The sequence below is a fragment of the Abrus precatorius genome, unplaced genomic scaffold (assembly GCF_003935025.1).
Source record: "Abrus precatorius isolate BTA unplaced genomic scaffold, Abrus_2018 Scaffold7, whole genome shotgun sequence".
NCBI lineage: Eukaryota > Viridiplantae > Streptophyta > Magnoliopsida > Fabales > Fabaceae > Abrus > Abrus precatorius.
Window position 1 is genome coordinate 31,214,518 of NW_020874417.1, and position 13,596 is coordinate 31,228,113.

Below are 13,596 nucleotides of genomic sequence, written 5' to 3' on the forward strand. Positions count from 1 at the left end.
ATCATTTTAATATAATTAATTTTATAATCATAAAATACAACGTAATAAGGAAATATTTATTAATATAAATATAAGTATTTATGAAAATTTTAGAAGTTTATTTAAATTAATAAAAAATTTAACAAAGTCTATTTTCCAAAATTTAAAATAAAAAATAATTAAACTAGTTATAGCAAGAAAAAGTAATTCACAAATCATCCTTCTTTAATCTTAATTCTAAAAAATATAAGTAACTAACTATGAAATAAAATAATTTTATTTAATGTCTTACTTTCTAAATAGAGTACTATTATTCATTACCAAATATATATAAAAGTGGATCATAACATGTTATGGTACAAAAATTATATATATTATTACAATATTTTTTTTTTATTTATATCACAATTATTCTTCACTTAAGATAATTACGTTCAAGTTGAGTAGGATTACTATAGTTAGTTTTGTAATATTTTAAGATAAAATAGTATGTCATTTAAAATTTTAAAATTACAAGTATTTTTAAAATGTTTAAATTTATAAACATAAGTAAAATCACTCTTTAAAATTATAAATGCATGTTTTATTATTAATTTTAACGCAATGCCCATTCTGGCTGAGACCTTCTTTTTCAGCTTAGTGTGAAAATATTTTTAAAAATAAATTTATGATTTTATAAATAATTAAAATTAATCTTAAAGATTAAGTGTTAGTAATATTTTAGATTTTAATAAAAAATATGCTAAGTATAATAATTTTTTTTAAAAGTATATATTCTCTCCAGACTCAAATATAAACAAATTTGAACTCAAGTAAATATTTAAAATATAAGCAAATTTTAATTGATTTTATTTTATGTAATAAAATTATTTTTAAAATACCATTTATTTAATTTAAATTTCATTTTTAATAACTCATTTTATTTTTGTGAAACTAGTATTTTCATTTGAAAAAAGGTCCCAATAAAAAGGAAATTTAGATAATAAAGTTATTTTTAAATGAAATTAAGAAAATTAAATAAAATTAACTATTATTCTTAATTAGAAAGGAGTATATTATTACAATTGTTAATAATAAATTTTCTAATTTACTAATTAATTTTTAAGATATTGATTAATATTTACCCGTATAAAAAGTGTTGAGCATCTTCATGCATGGAAAAATGCTAATTGAAAACGACCCCATCGCAATTAGTGAACCAAATCCAACGCTTGGCTGACAATCAGACACGTTACTGTTCTTAAAATTTACATTAACAATGCTTTCTTAAATTTTAATTTTACATATGCTTATCTCCCTTAAATATCGTATTAAGTGTCAAGAATCAAACTAATCTTATTTTCTTTCGAGCTGTATATATGTTCTTGATTTACGTGTTTATTAAGAGTTGATTTGCTTACAGGTTAGCGCTAAAAGTAAGGTTCATCGCTTGCATTTCAAGGAGAATGTTATTTTAACACATAACCGGCTCATTTCCCCATGAAAACAAAGATTTAATTCCATTAAAAAAAATGTAAAGTAAGAAAATAAAGATATTTAGATATTACTCGAAGTTAATTATATTCATAAAATATTTAAATTTAAAATAAAGGAAAATAAAGTTTTATTTTTTATTTTATTTATTTTTTTAATTTAGAGGAGCTAAATTTTTAATTTAGATATTTTTTTTAGGAATAACGATACTATTTATTTATTTTAATCATTTTAATACTTATTTAAATAAATTTTAAATAAAAATCAAATATATTTAATGTCTTAAAAATATAACATTTATTTTATTTAGCAAGTAGAAAGATTTGTAAGATGTTGGAAGAATATTTAAAATTATTATTGTTTTACCATTGAACATTTGATTTTTATAATTTTAATACAAAATATATTGTTTAATCAAATTTCTGTAATTTAGATTAATGTATACATATATTTTAATTATATTTAACAATTTAAAAAATATATAAAAGCATTTTATTTAAATTTAAATGACGAGCACTTATACCTAGTGTCAATGCAATATGAAAATTGTACTTCTATTTTGGAAATTGGAGAAGTTTAATGTGATCTATAAGTAATTGCTTCTTGATATTAGAGCGTTAACATGGAAATATATCGATATTCGGATTCGATTCATTACTCAAAGCGAGCTTGTGTGAAAAGTACTTATATAGCCCAATCGGATAAACATTGTATGTTTGTTTATTGACATTAAAAGAGTAGGCTACTAGTTCTTAACTTGAAGGATTGCATGCTTTGGACCAAAGTCTAATTGGCTTGGCTTCTCTTTTGTTCTACCAGAAACCATTCCTTCTCATTATCTACAACAAAGTGGTCTATTTAGTAATGAAAAAGCTATACTTTTTTTGTTTGCTGGAAGCATGTGGTCCCTCTGGTTGACATGCAATGGAGTTATCTTTAGGATGATAAAGATTAGATCCTGATTATGATTTTTCATATAAGATTAAGAGTTCTTTGTATGTTTCTAGTTGGTGTGTATAAATTTAATAGGTAGCATTAAGCAAAGTTGTTGCAAATGATATACCTGTTGACTCTAGTGTACTCATATTTTATGAATCTTTATAACTAGTTCTTTAAGAATATTAGTTAAAGAATTAATAAATAATAATTTTATTGAAATTTATATTAAAATATATTTAAAAAGTATAAGAATAAGTCTATTTTTAATTTTTAATTCTTTAACCAATACTCTTGATTAACATTTTTCATATTTTATTCATAAATTTATGACTTTTTATGTATAAAAAAAGTGCTAAGATTCAAACAAATAAAAAATACGATAGCAAATAATATGTTACTAGCAAAAGCTCAAATTCAAAAAGTAGAAAAAATATGAAGCTGATATTGTAAAGAAAAAGCTATTAAAATAATTAGCTTAATCTAAACTTTAATACAACAAAAGTATTCATAAAACGAAAGTATATTCTTATGCAACATATACATTAAGCTTTAGAACATGAAATAGCATGCACTCGTTAACTTTGGCCCAATAAACAAGGTTTAAATTCCACGAACTTCATATATATTTGCATGGGATTTTGATTACACTGATATTGGAATAGCACAAAGAGGAGCAAGCTTCTTCAACGTTATGCCATACTGTTCACTCATGTCAAGCGTTTGAGGAGTAACACCCTGAGGAAGCTCCCACTCAAAAGAGTGAACAAACGCAGCCAACATTAAAGTAATCATTCTATTAGCAAGTGGCAAACCAGGGCAAATTCTCCTACCACCACCAAAAGGCAAATACTCGAAATCCCTGCCTTTGAAATCTACATTGGACCTGAGAAACCTTTCAGGCTTAAACAACAATGGGTCATCCCAAAACTCGGGGTTTCTACCAATAGACCATGCATTTATTAGAACTTGGTGTCCTTTGTGAATAGTGTACCCACTTACTTCAACATCATATCCTGCCACATAGGGCAAGAGAAGGGGTACAGGTGGATGAAGCCGAAGAGTTTCTTTCACTATTGCTTGAATATATGCAAGTCTAGGGATATCCGATTCTTTTACTTCATTGGAGGTGCCACTGCCAATTACTTGATTCAGTTCATTTCTTGCTTTTTGCATTACTTCTGGGTTGCGTAGAAGCTCTGCCATTGCCCATTCTGTTGTTGATCCTGAAGTGTCACTTCCCGCTATAAACAAATCCTGTTTGGAACCATCATCATCACACTTGGTTGTTTTGTGGCTGTAGAAAAATTAAAACAAGATCTTGCATGCAGTGAGCTTACTTGCTACACTACGTCAGAATTTATTTCAATATTCGTCTTCGATCGTTTAAAAATTTATTAAATTCCCATCAATCCAATTCAAATTCAAATTTAAATTAATTATAGCCATTGTTCACTAACTGAAGTGTATCAAAGTCAGCTATGGTCCATGGCATGGTCGTGCAAATTGATATTAAGCCCAAACCACTTCCTAGGTTAGATATATATAATACTTATGTCATATGAAATCTACATGCATGTCGGGCTTACGGGTCACTTAAGCATATCCACTAAGGGAATCTTCTGAACTTCCTGTTTCTCGTTTCATTGGTCGTAACATTCCGTGTCCAACCTTAACCACTATCTTGAAAATTTTACTAGGAAAATTTCAACCGAGTGTAAATTGAAATATAATCTTAAAATAAAATTTATTATTCAAACAAACTTAAATCTTCCACTTCTCAAATATTATATCTAAATATAAAATAATTTTGAAAAGTATTCACTGAAAAAGGAGTATATTCGTTTGTCATTACCCAATTCTACACCACTTAGTACACTGAACAATGAAGAGAAAAACGAAACTCTTACTTTAATTAGATTTAAATTAAATAAAAAGTTTACACTGGGTATAAAAAATTTTAAACTTAGATTGGTGTAAAAAAATCCTGCTCTATATATATATATAACGTCATATTTTAAATAACGCATTCATGTATACTTATTTTTTATAAAAATTATAAACAATAAAATTTTTATTTTATCTTTTAATAAAAATGGCTCAAAAGCCTAAAACAGAATAGAACCTAGCCACAATGTCCAGGACAATCCTGAAAACTGAAATCTAAAATCTAAATTCAAGAAAGACAAAAAAGGGAGAGGAGGAACCTTAAACTGAGAATAAAAAATTAGAAAATCTAGATCTAATTTAGCTAAAAATTTTGCATATTAATTTGCTTTATCAATTTAAAATATGATATAAAAAAATTTATTTTCTTATTTCAAATATTTTTTTTATTCCTTCACTTACACTCATTGAAAAAAGTTTCGTTTCTTATTTTACTCTCTTTCACATCAGTCAAGAATTATTATTTTTTCGTTATGTTTTAAGAGTATAAAAACTACTAAAAAAAATGAGATGTGAAATGAATATTGTTTTAAATAATTATTGTACCATTCGTTACTACTCCTTTTTGGCTCACGCCTATTTTCCTAACCCTTCAATATTAGATAAACTACTCATATAAAATATTTATTAGGTAAACTACTCCTAAATAAACTAGAAAAATATGCAGGACGAAATCATGCTTATGGTAACTGAACTACTGTGAATTTTAATTATAAATGTTTAATGGATTGTTTTTATACAAGTATTCTATTAGTTAATGCATATATTATTTAAATAAAATAAAAAGTATGTCAAAAACATTTAGCTGCTGTTCTTTAGTTTTTGCACAACTAAATGTTTTAATGATGTTAATGCCTGAAATAGCAGGTTTAGTATACATTTAGTTAAAAATAAATAAATTTAATTATAGTTTAATTGATTATAAACTATTAAATATAATTGATATATACGTATAAATTAGTCTGAAACATATATTTTTATATTAAAATATAATTTTTTTATTAAAACTATAAAAATTAATTTAATAACTTTTATTTGGACATTCAAGCCGTTATTAATAACATTACACTCTTTTAAAGCGTTTTCACAGAAATTGACTTTCTTTGTGATTATATAATGATAGGGAAGGACCTAATTAATTGCGGAGAAAATAGCAATTTAAAACATCTTCAAAGTGTTGATAAAATTATTATCTTTTAAAATGATATAGTAACCTAGATATATATATATATATATATATATATATATATATATATATAACAATAATTGAGGGCTATTTCTTAAATAAATAGTAGTAATTACGTATACATTTGAGATGGAAAAATCAAAGAAAGGATATAATTAAATATCCTAGCTAGCTATATTTATCATAAGTAACTTTTTTTTCACTGTAAACTTACAATTTTAATGTTTAAATTTAAATAATATATAACGTATATTATTTATATAAAATTTTGTCGAAATTAAATAATATTTTTTATTTTTACATATTTCAAACGTATAAATGTGGTATGCATAAATAATATATTAAATCATTTTAAATTAATTTCAAATTTTGTAAATATAGTTTATGTAATTAAATTTTTTAATAGTTAATTGTAAAATAAATTATCTAATAAAAAGTTAAGATGTAGTGTAATGATAATAAGGTAAAATTATGAGTTACCAGAATCAATGGCTTAATGCTTTGAACGGTGAAATCAGGAGCGTCCCCTTGTTGACAATGATCGAGCAACACGTCCAAGAAATCACCGTTGGCGCCACCGCCACGCGAACTCTCTCTATCCCTCACACGTTTCTGAATCATGTCATCAAAAATTTCATGCAACCTCACGTAAGAAACAGCCACGTGTCTCCTCACGCCCTGCAAATCAAACCTCTTCAGCACCGGAAAATAGTCCGAAAGGTTAACCTTCCCAGCATCCTCCATGATCCTCCACACCAGTTCCTTCAACTCCCCCGCACTCTCGAACTCAGGATCCACCATGTCCTCCGAAAACACCGTGTTCGACACAAGGTTCAGCATCGTCGCGAACGCAAGCTCTCCAATGTTAACTACGTTTCGTTTCGAAGCTTGCTTCTCAAGGTGTTCAATCAGTTCCTGCACTTTGCGCTCCCGCAAGTGTTGGAGGAGGTCCAGGCGTTGATTGGTGAAAATCTGGGTGGTGCAGATGCGACGCCGGTTGCGCCACCGTGGGTCCGCGGGGGCCCACGCAAGGGTGTCACCGACGTTAGGCTGGGCCGCTACGGATTCGGGAATGGGGCGGTTGGCGAAGGCTTGGTCGTTCTTTTGGAGGATTTCTTGGGCCGTGGCGGGGGATGAAGCGACGGCCACGGTGACAGAGCCGAAGCGGAGGGACATGATTGGGCCGTATGTTTGGGCCAGTGAGGAGAGGGAGCAGTGGGGTTTTGGGCCCAGCTGGTGGAGGTTTCCGATTATGGGGAGCCCGGTTGGACCGGGTGGTTGGTTTCTTTTACCGTGGCGGTTCAGAAAGAAGCGGGTGATGAGAATGGTTAGTGTGACTAGTAAAAGCAAGGTCTGGGTTTGAAGCTCCATTATCATCAATTCATAATCATCAATTATCTCTTATATCTACTTTGTGGTGGAATATCTTATCATTCAGCATCATGGCCACTCCTGCATACACGTGGATGGTTGTGACCTTGATTCTTTCGTCAAGAGGAAAGTTTGTAATATGTTATTTTTCCATTGTTAGATAAACAAACTTTATTAAATAATAATGACAAATTAGAGGATTGAGTGTGAGATTCGTATCAATTTTTTACTGTTGACATTTTTTGTAATAAATTACAATTCTAATTTACTTTTTTCAAAATTCTTTTATAAATCTATAATCAATAAACTATATAATTTGAATGTCTTTCTTTTGTTTTATTTTATGGATTAAGAATCAGTTTCCAAATCTAGCTGAAAATGATGTATTCCTAATTTTGATTAGCATCTTGACAAAACATGAAGATGATAACCTCACCCAGGTGACAGACAGCAGAAATCATGTAGTGTGTTTTCTCACTTAACTTTAGTAAATGCTATTATGTTTCTAAACTATGTTGCATAATTTTGTAATGAGAATACTGAGACACGCGTGCGCAATGCACAGTTGTAACTGTATTGCTGTGGCAAACATGCAATAGTTTTCTGAAAAAATAACAGCAACAGTAATTTCATATATTAAGGGTGACTCTGTTTCTATTTTAGTTTTTAATTTTTAAAAATTGTATTTTAAAAAATTTATAAAACTACTTAACAAAAAAAACCAACTTTAACTTTTTACGCTGTTTACACCCACTTAAAAAAATATAGTTCTTTCACATCATTCTTTGATTTTTCTTCTACTTTACTTTTATACTTTTTGCAAAGTACCCTGTCAATAAAAAAAAGAAAAGAATCGAGGGTAAAAAATATATATTATTTTATAACGAAGTAAGATACATATAAAAGTAATCTATATTTATAAAATAAATTTACCTTTTATAGTAGAGATAGAGAGAGAAAGAATTTACCGAAATAAAAACAAAACTCATTTACTCATCCAAAGAAAATGTGCGATAATAATGTAAAAACTTGGCCTGCGTATTCAAAAAAATACTATTCTTATGGCTGTAAACAATCACAAATATATATATATAAATATATTATTTTCTCTCTTTTTTTCTTTTCTATCTCTTTCCTTTTTAGGATGTACGCACTTCTCTTAGCATGTTAAAGTTTGTCGGTTATCTTTCACACTAAAAATGCGTTTAAATTTACAATTAAATAACTATGTTTCCTTCAACCTTATTAATTATAGTTTCGATATTGAATTTATAACTATAAGTTTTTGAACATATTTCCAAACGCACGTTAAATATACCCTGACCTGGGATGTTGCAACTGTATGTTCTTACTCTGGTTTCTAGGATTGCAAGTATGAAACTTCACTTATTGATTTAATTAAAAATTCACTTGAATCTTTAGCTACAAATGTCATTTATTTTTGTTTTTATTATATTCTTCACTGTGCTCTATTTTCTTTATAATTTTATAAATAAATAAAAAAACATGAATATTAACCAATTAGAATGGTAGCATTGTACAGTCTACAGGATTTCCACCACGTGGGAGAAATGAATTGCTCACAAATACAAACAAACGTAGAACGAATCTTTATTAAGAAAAATGGTCTCACCTGAGTAGTAGTGTACAACCTGTTTAATTTACTCCTGAATCCGAACAGGCTCAAAACCCCTCTGAATTGAAGTCTTCACAGCATCCAAAACTAGTTGAGTTTTCCTACTAATTGTGGGCCACTTCTTATCAGGCTTTGAGTTTTTGAATTTGATTTGTGCCACCAAGTTAGCAAATTCTCTAACCAAAAGAACCTCCTGAGGGAGATCAGTGTTCACTGTGTGCTTGCTTGGTTGTTTAGCCCACCCAGTGACAAGATCATCAAAGCTTGTTTCTGTACCAGCCATAAACGATGCCTCCTTCTCATGATAAGGTATAACAAAGTCATGCACATGTAGAGTTCCTCTTGTCCCAATGGCTGTTATATCCATTGTCAAGTTCGCCAAGAAGGAGCAATGGAAGGTTGCTACTTTCCCATCTTCCCAATATAGAGAAGCCCCACAATCCAATATGACCCCATCTTTATTAAGCACAGCTTCACGAGATGCTACTACTATTTTTGGCAATTCATAGTTAGCTGCCAACAGGATTGCCCTAATACAATACCACCCTTGATCACCCAGAGAACCAAGACCATCAAGATCAGCCTTCACACGAATGTTGTTCTCCAGATAATCAGAATCAGCAGCAAATGTAAAACAGGTGCGAACCTACACAGCCCAGAAGATGCCACTTATCAAATGCATAATCAATGTTTTATAACATAACTCAATATTCTAGGAATGCCCTTTTGAGTTATTCATTCAACAGTGACAACCAAATATACAAAAGCAACTAAATAATTGCAACTGAAGCGAAAAACCCCAGTTAAAGCCCAGTTTATATTAGTCAACAAAACCATACAGCAGATAAATGGCACAAGAGCTATATTTGGCAGAAGGATGAAATATTAATAAGACATTGGTTACTTCTCTTGAAATTACTTTAACCCTCTGCTTTCCAAATTTAAATTCGAAGCTTTTCACGACATTCCCCAACAAACAAGGCCTTAATGTCACAATACTACTAAGGATTGCATTATTCAGTTGCTAACCCATTTTTTTATTTGAACCGTCAGAGCTCCATTGTTAGCAAATAGTTACCGCACACCAAAAAAAGAAAGATTCCAACTTTGACTCTCATACAAAAATGGGGTGTCCAAAAAATAAACATTTTCGAATCATAATTTCTTTTTTTTAAAAAAAAAAAATTCCCTTGCATTGGTCAATACAGTAAATAAAAAGCGGAATGAATGGATGACATACCGATTTGAGGTCACCAAAACGGTGCGCATCGTTGAGGAACTGAGCCATGGCATGGGTGCGGGGGTTATGGACCCACATGGTGTTATCCATGAACTGCACTCCATTGGATTCACAGGCCTCAAGAATGCGGTCAAACTGGGCGACATCGAGGGCCACGGGCTTCTCGAGAAGCAAGTGCTTCTTATGCTGCGCCGCGAGCACTGCCCACGGGAGGTGGAGACTGGTGGGGAGTGGCATGTAGACAGCGTCGACGTCGGGGTCCTGAAGAAGTGCCTCATAGGAGCCATAGAGTTTGGCGGTGAGAGGGACGGCGTTGGCGGCGGCGAATGCTGAAGCCTTGTCGAGGGAGCGGCTGGCGACGGCGCAGATGGCGGCGTTCGGGGCGAGGGTGATGGCGCGTGAGACCTTATTGGCTATGTCGGCGCAGCCAACTACACCGATTTGGATGAGTGTTTGGGCCATTTTGGGTCAACCAGTAATAAGTGCAGTGTGGTCAATGATGTAAGCAAGACAGTGAGAGTACTGATAAGCTACAGGTGGATGACTGTTTTAAACCCAATTTCTTATTTAATTCGTTAAAATTTACCCCTTCCACATCTTTTTATTAAAAATAATATTTTGGACCAAAACAATTAATTATTACCTTTTCTTAACATGTATTTTAAGATGTTAATTAAAAAAAAATTTAAAATGCAATATAAATTTATAATATGTAATTATTTTTTATTAATTTTAATAAATTAATTATTTTATCAAAAATAGAGAAATTAATATCACATGTTTTATTATAAAAATAATATTTTATATAATATATTGATTGTAGTAAAGCATTGATTGGACTTATAAAAGTTTATAAAAAGAGAAGTAATCAGGAAATAATTTTATTGATACCCCAGTAAGTTTATAATAGCATTTTTTTTTTGGAGAAATCAATAACTTTGCTCAATCTTTTTCACTTTTTGTAATTTCACCTTTTACAGTGAATAAATTGTAACTGAGATGAAAATCAAATGAACAGCTGAAAAAGAGTCACAATAAATAATGCTAATACAATAATTGCAAGAACTATGTTATTGAAAACTAATAGATAGATGCATTATTTCACAGTAAAAAAATTCTGAGAAGCCAACGCAATTTTATTTGGTATATTTTGACTCCTTCCATAAACAACCTTTACTAACCCCTAGAGATTTTCGTTTAAATTTATTCTATAAATATTTTATGTAAATAGTTAAATATTGTTGTTTTAAAGATTTATTAATAAGTTTAAATGCATTTGTTAAAGAAATAAAAAATTCAGATAAACATTTTTATATTTTTATGACTAAGCTTTTTAATCAAATGATGATATATATACATGTGTATGCTCTCTTTATATATATATATATATATATATATATATATATATATATATATAAAGAGAGCATATATATGTATATATATATATATATATATATATATGTTAGTATTTGATTAAAATAACTTACTGACTAATTAAAGATACAAAAAAAATCTAAATTTTATCCTAAAAAATATAAACGAAGATTATTAAAATAGCTGGATTCATTTACAACTCGATTTTTATATACCATGGCATCACACCAGGCCGCAAACAGCTCCTAATGCTAACCATTAGAAGATTGAGAAGCCAACATGATGAAATTCTATATTGGAAACTAATTATCTGAATCAATTTACTGTATTATTAGATCGAATTAGTATAAAATTTACTTAATACTAAAAAGGGTTTTTGAAAATGGCCAAAAAAAGTACTGTTATTGACATTTTTCTTTATATTAATAATTATTTAGTTAATGAAAAACTGAAAAAAATTATTTACATTAAACATTTTAAAATTTTCAAGCATTTATAAACTTTATTCGATTAAAAACATCTGATTACGTTTTTGTAAAGGTTATTGTCTCTTAAATCATGCCCGTTTCCACCCACCACCAGCCAATAGATTATAATTCCAATAAAAATTAGAAGAACTCCTATATAAACAAGTATTGGATGCAAAATTGTTACATTGAACAATAAAAATAAGAAAGATTGAAAAAAGGAATATGGTTTCTTTCACTGAGAAGCAAGAGACTTTAGTGAACAGCTCATGGGAAGCGTTAAAGCAAAACATTCCTCACTACAGCTTTGTGTTCTTCACCTTGTAAGCTCACCATGTCTCTTACTCTTATGTTTTCCCTTTTGTTGTTTGTTGTGTTTAGGAAAGAGATAATGTGCATATATACATGTGAGTGAGTGTCTTTGGTTTTTGATTTGATAAAAAAATTAGAATAGTGGAGAAAGCTCCAGCAGCAAAGAACATGTTCTCATTTTTAAGTAATGGAGTGGACCAGAATAATCCTAAGCACCAGGCTCATGCTGAAAAGTTCTTTGAAATGGTAAGTGCATTCCAACATAAAATTATAGCTATTGCATGAGATTAAAAGAGTATTTTGTATGAGCAAAAAAAAAAGTATTTTGTACTATTTAACTCTCTTATCAATTAACTAATCTGTATAGTATATCGTGTTATATAAAAAAATTTTATATTAGTGTAAATTTAAAAAAATTTACACTTTCGTTTAATTTATATTTAATAAGTTATAATTTATTACTTTATCAATCATTAAATATAAATTAAATAAAAAATTCAGATAAATATAAAAGTTTTTAAACTTATCCTAATGTAAAAAATGATTTCTCATATATCATATTATAATCTCACTGAGTATATTATAAAATCAAATTAATTAACATTCTTGATTATATTATTTGTCATGCTTATCATATCATATGATATTTTGGAATTGAAGACGCATGACTCGGCCGTTCAACTTCGAGCAAAGGGAGAAGTAGTGGTGGCTAATGCCACATTAAAGCATTTGGCTTCAATCCATGTCCAAAAAGGAGTCACCGATCCTCATTTCCTGGTAAATAGCTAAGACTCCTAGAATATTACAATAAATGCCATTGCATTTATTAATTTTATAAAATAATAACAATAAATAAATAAATAAAATAAGATTCCTAAAGTGTAAAAAAAAAAAAACAAAGTAAGAAAGACCCAATAGACTTGCCATGTTTTTATTTATCGATTCCCATTTATTAAAGTCAACTTAAAAATTAATGTATATACTAATAATTCTGATAATGAAAATACCAATAATATTTAAAAAAAAATTGAAAATTTAATTTTAAATAAAAATATCAACGCTAAACTAACATTAATTATTTGTAGGTGGTTAAAGAAGCACTTCTTAAAACATTAAAGGAAGCAGTCGGAGATAAATGGAGTGACGAATTGAGCAATGCTTGGGAAGTTGCATATGATGAACTTGCAGTTGCTATTAAGAAGGCAATGGCATCGACTTAGACACATTGCCATAAAATTTAATAAATAATGTTATTTCACGAAATTGTTAAACAAGTTCCTATTATAAATGTTGTCTAAAATAAATTAATGTTCCTATTATTAGCATAGACTTACATGAATGTTACTCTCAAATGATAGTTTATATATACAAATAAATTCAAAATAATTTACATGTTTTTAAAGATTTTAATTAATAAGCTTATTTAAATGGAATAGGAATGCTTCTAGCAAAAAATATTAATGATACTAATAATAATAATAATAATAACAACAACAACTGACGCAATTGGTAGACAGTCTTGATCTTATTAACTAAGATTAAATTCCCACACAAAAACATGAAAAAAAAAAATATTGAACTCACCTCAATGATCTTCCATCTAAAAAATTTAACTATCAATCAAAAGATGTTCTTTGTTCACGAAAAAAAAGAAAAAAGAGAGTAAAATACTGTA

The 13,596-nt window shown here is 29.1% G+C and overlaps 3 protein-coding genes across 3 annotated transcripts; 1 reads left to right on the forward strand and 2 right to left on the reverse strand.

Moving 5' to 3' along the window:
- Positions 1-3,033: 3,033 nt before the first annotated feature.
- On the reverse strand, positions 3,034-6,892 carry LOC113871785 (geraniol 8-hydroxylase-like). The gene is made up of 2 exons (XM_027508892.1): positions 6,002-6,892; positions 3,034-3,645 (listed from the first exon to the last, which is right to left on the reverse strand). Exons 1-2 carry the CDS (start codon positions 6,890-6,892, stop codon positions 3,034-3,036), a joined length of 1,503 nt encoding a protein of 500 aa, XP_027364693.1.
- A 1,661-nt stretch (positions 6,893-8,553) lies between these two features.
- Positions 8,554-10,230, reverse strand: LOC113873472 (uncharacterized oxidoreductase At4g09670-like). The gene is made up of 2 exons (XM_027511603.1): positions 9,769-10,230; positions 8,554-9,174 (listed from the first exon to the last, which is right to left on the reverse strand). Exons 1-2 carry the CDS (start codon positions 10,228-10,230, stop codon positions 8,554-8,556), a joined length of 1,083 nt encoding a protein of 360 aa, XP_027367404.1.
- Positions 10,231-11,834: 1,604 nt separating this feature from the next.
- LOC113871786 (leghemoglobin-like) lies at positions 11,835-13,141 on the forward strand. Its single transcript, XM_027508893.1, has 4 exons — positions 11,835-11,932; positions 12,059-12,167; positions 12,582-12,698; positions 13,007-13,141. Exons 1-4 carry the CDS (start codon positions 11,835-11,837, stop codon positions 13,139-13,141), a joined length of 459 nt encoding a protein of 152 aa, XP_027364694.1.
- Positions 13,142-13,596: the final 455 nt, after the last annotated feature.

Excerpts from the sequence above, each read along its gene's own strand:
- LOC113871785 (XM_027508892.1), bottom strand. The coding sequence starts at position 6,892 with ATGGAGCTTCAAACCCAGACCTTGCTTTTACTAGTCACACTAACCATT. Across the intron at positions 3,646-6,001 it reads GCATTAAGCCATTGATTCTG|GATTTGTTTATAGCGGGAAG; the intron begins GTAACTCATAAT and ends GGTTCCAAACAG.
- LOC113873472 (XM_027511603.1), bottom strand. The coding sequence starts at position 10,230 with ATGGCCCAAACACTCATCCAAATCGGTGTAGTTGGCTGCGCCGACATA. Across the intron at positions 9,175-9,768 it reads GTTTTGGTGACCTCAAATCG|GTTCGCACCTGTTTTACATT; the intron begins GTATGTCATCCA and ends TGGGCTGTGTAG.
- LOC113871786 (XM_027508893.1), top strand. The coding sequence starts at position 11,835 with ATGGTTTCTTTCACTGAGAAGCAAGAGACTTTAGTGAACAGCTCATGG. Across the intron at positions 11,933-12,058 it reads AGCTTTGTGTTCTTCACCTT|AATAGTGGAGAAAGCTCCAG; the intron begins GTAAGCTCACCA and ends TAAAAAAATTAG. Across the intron at positions 12,168-12,581 it reads CTGAAAAGTTCTTTGAAATG|ACGCATGACTCGGCCGTTCA; the intron begins GTAAGTGCATTC and ends TTGGAATTGAAG.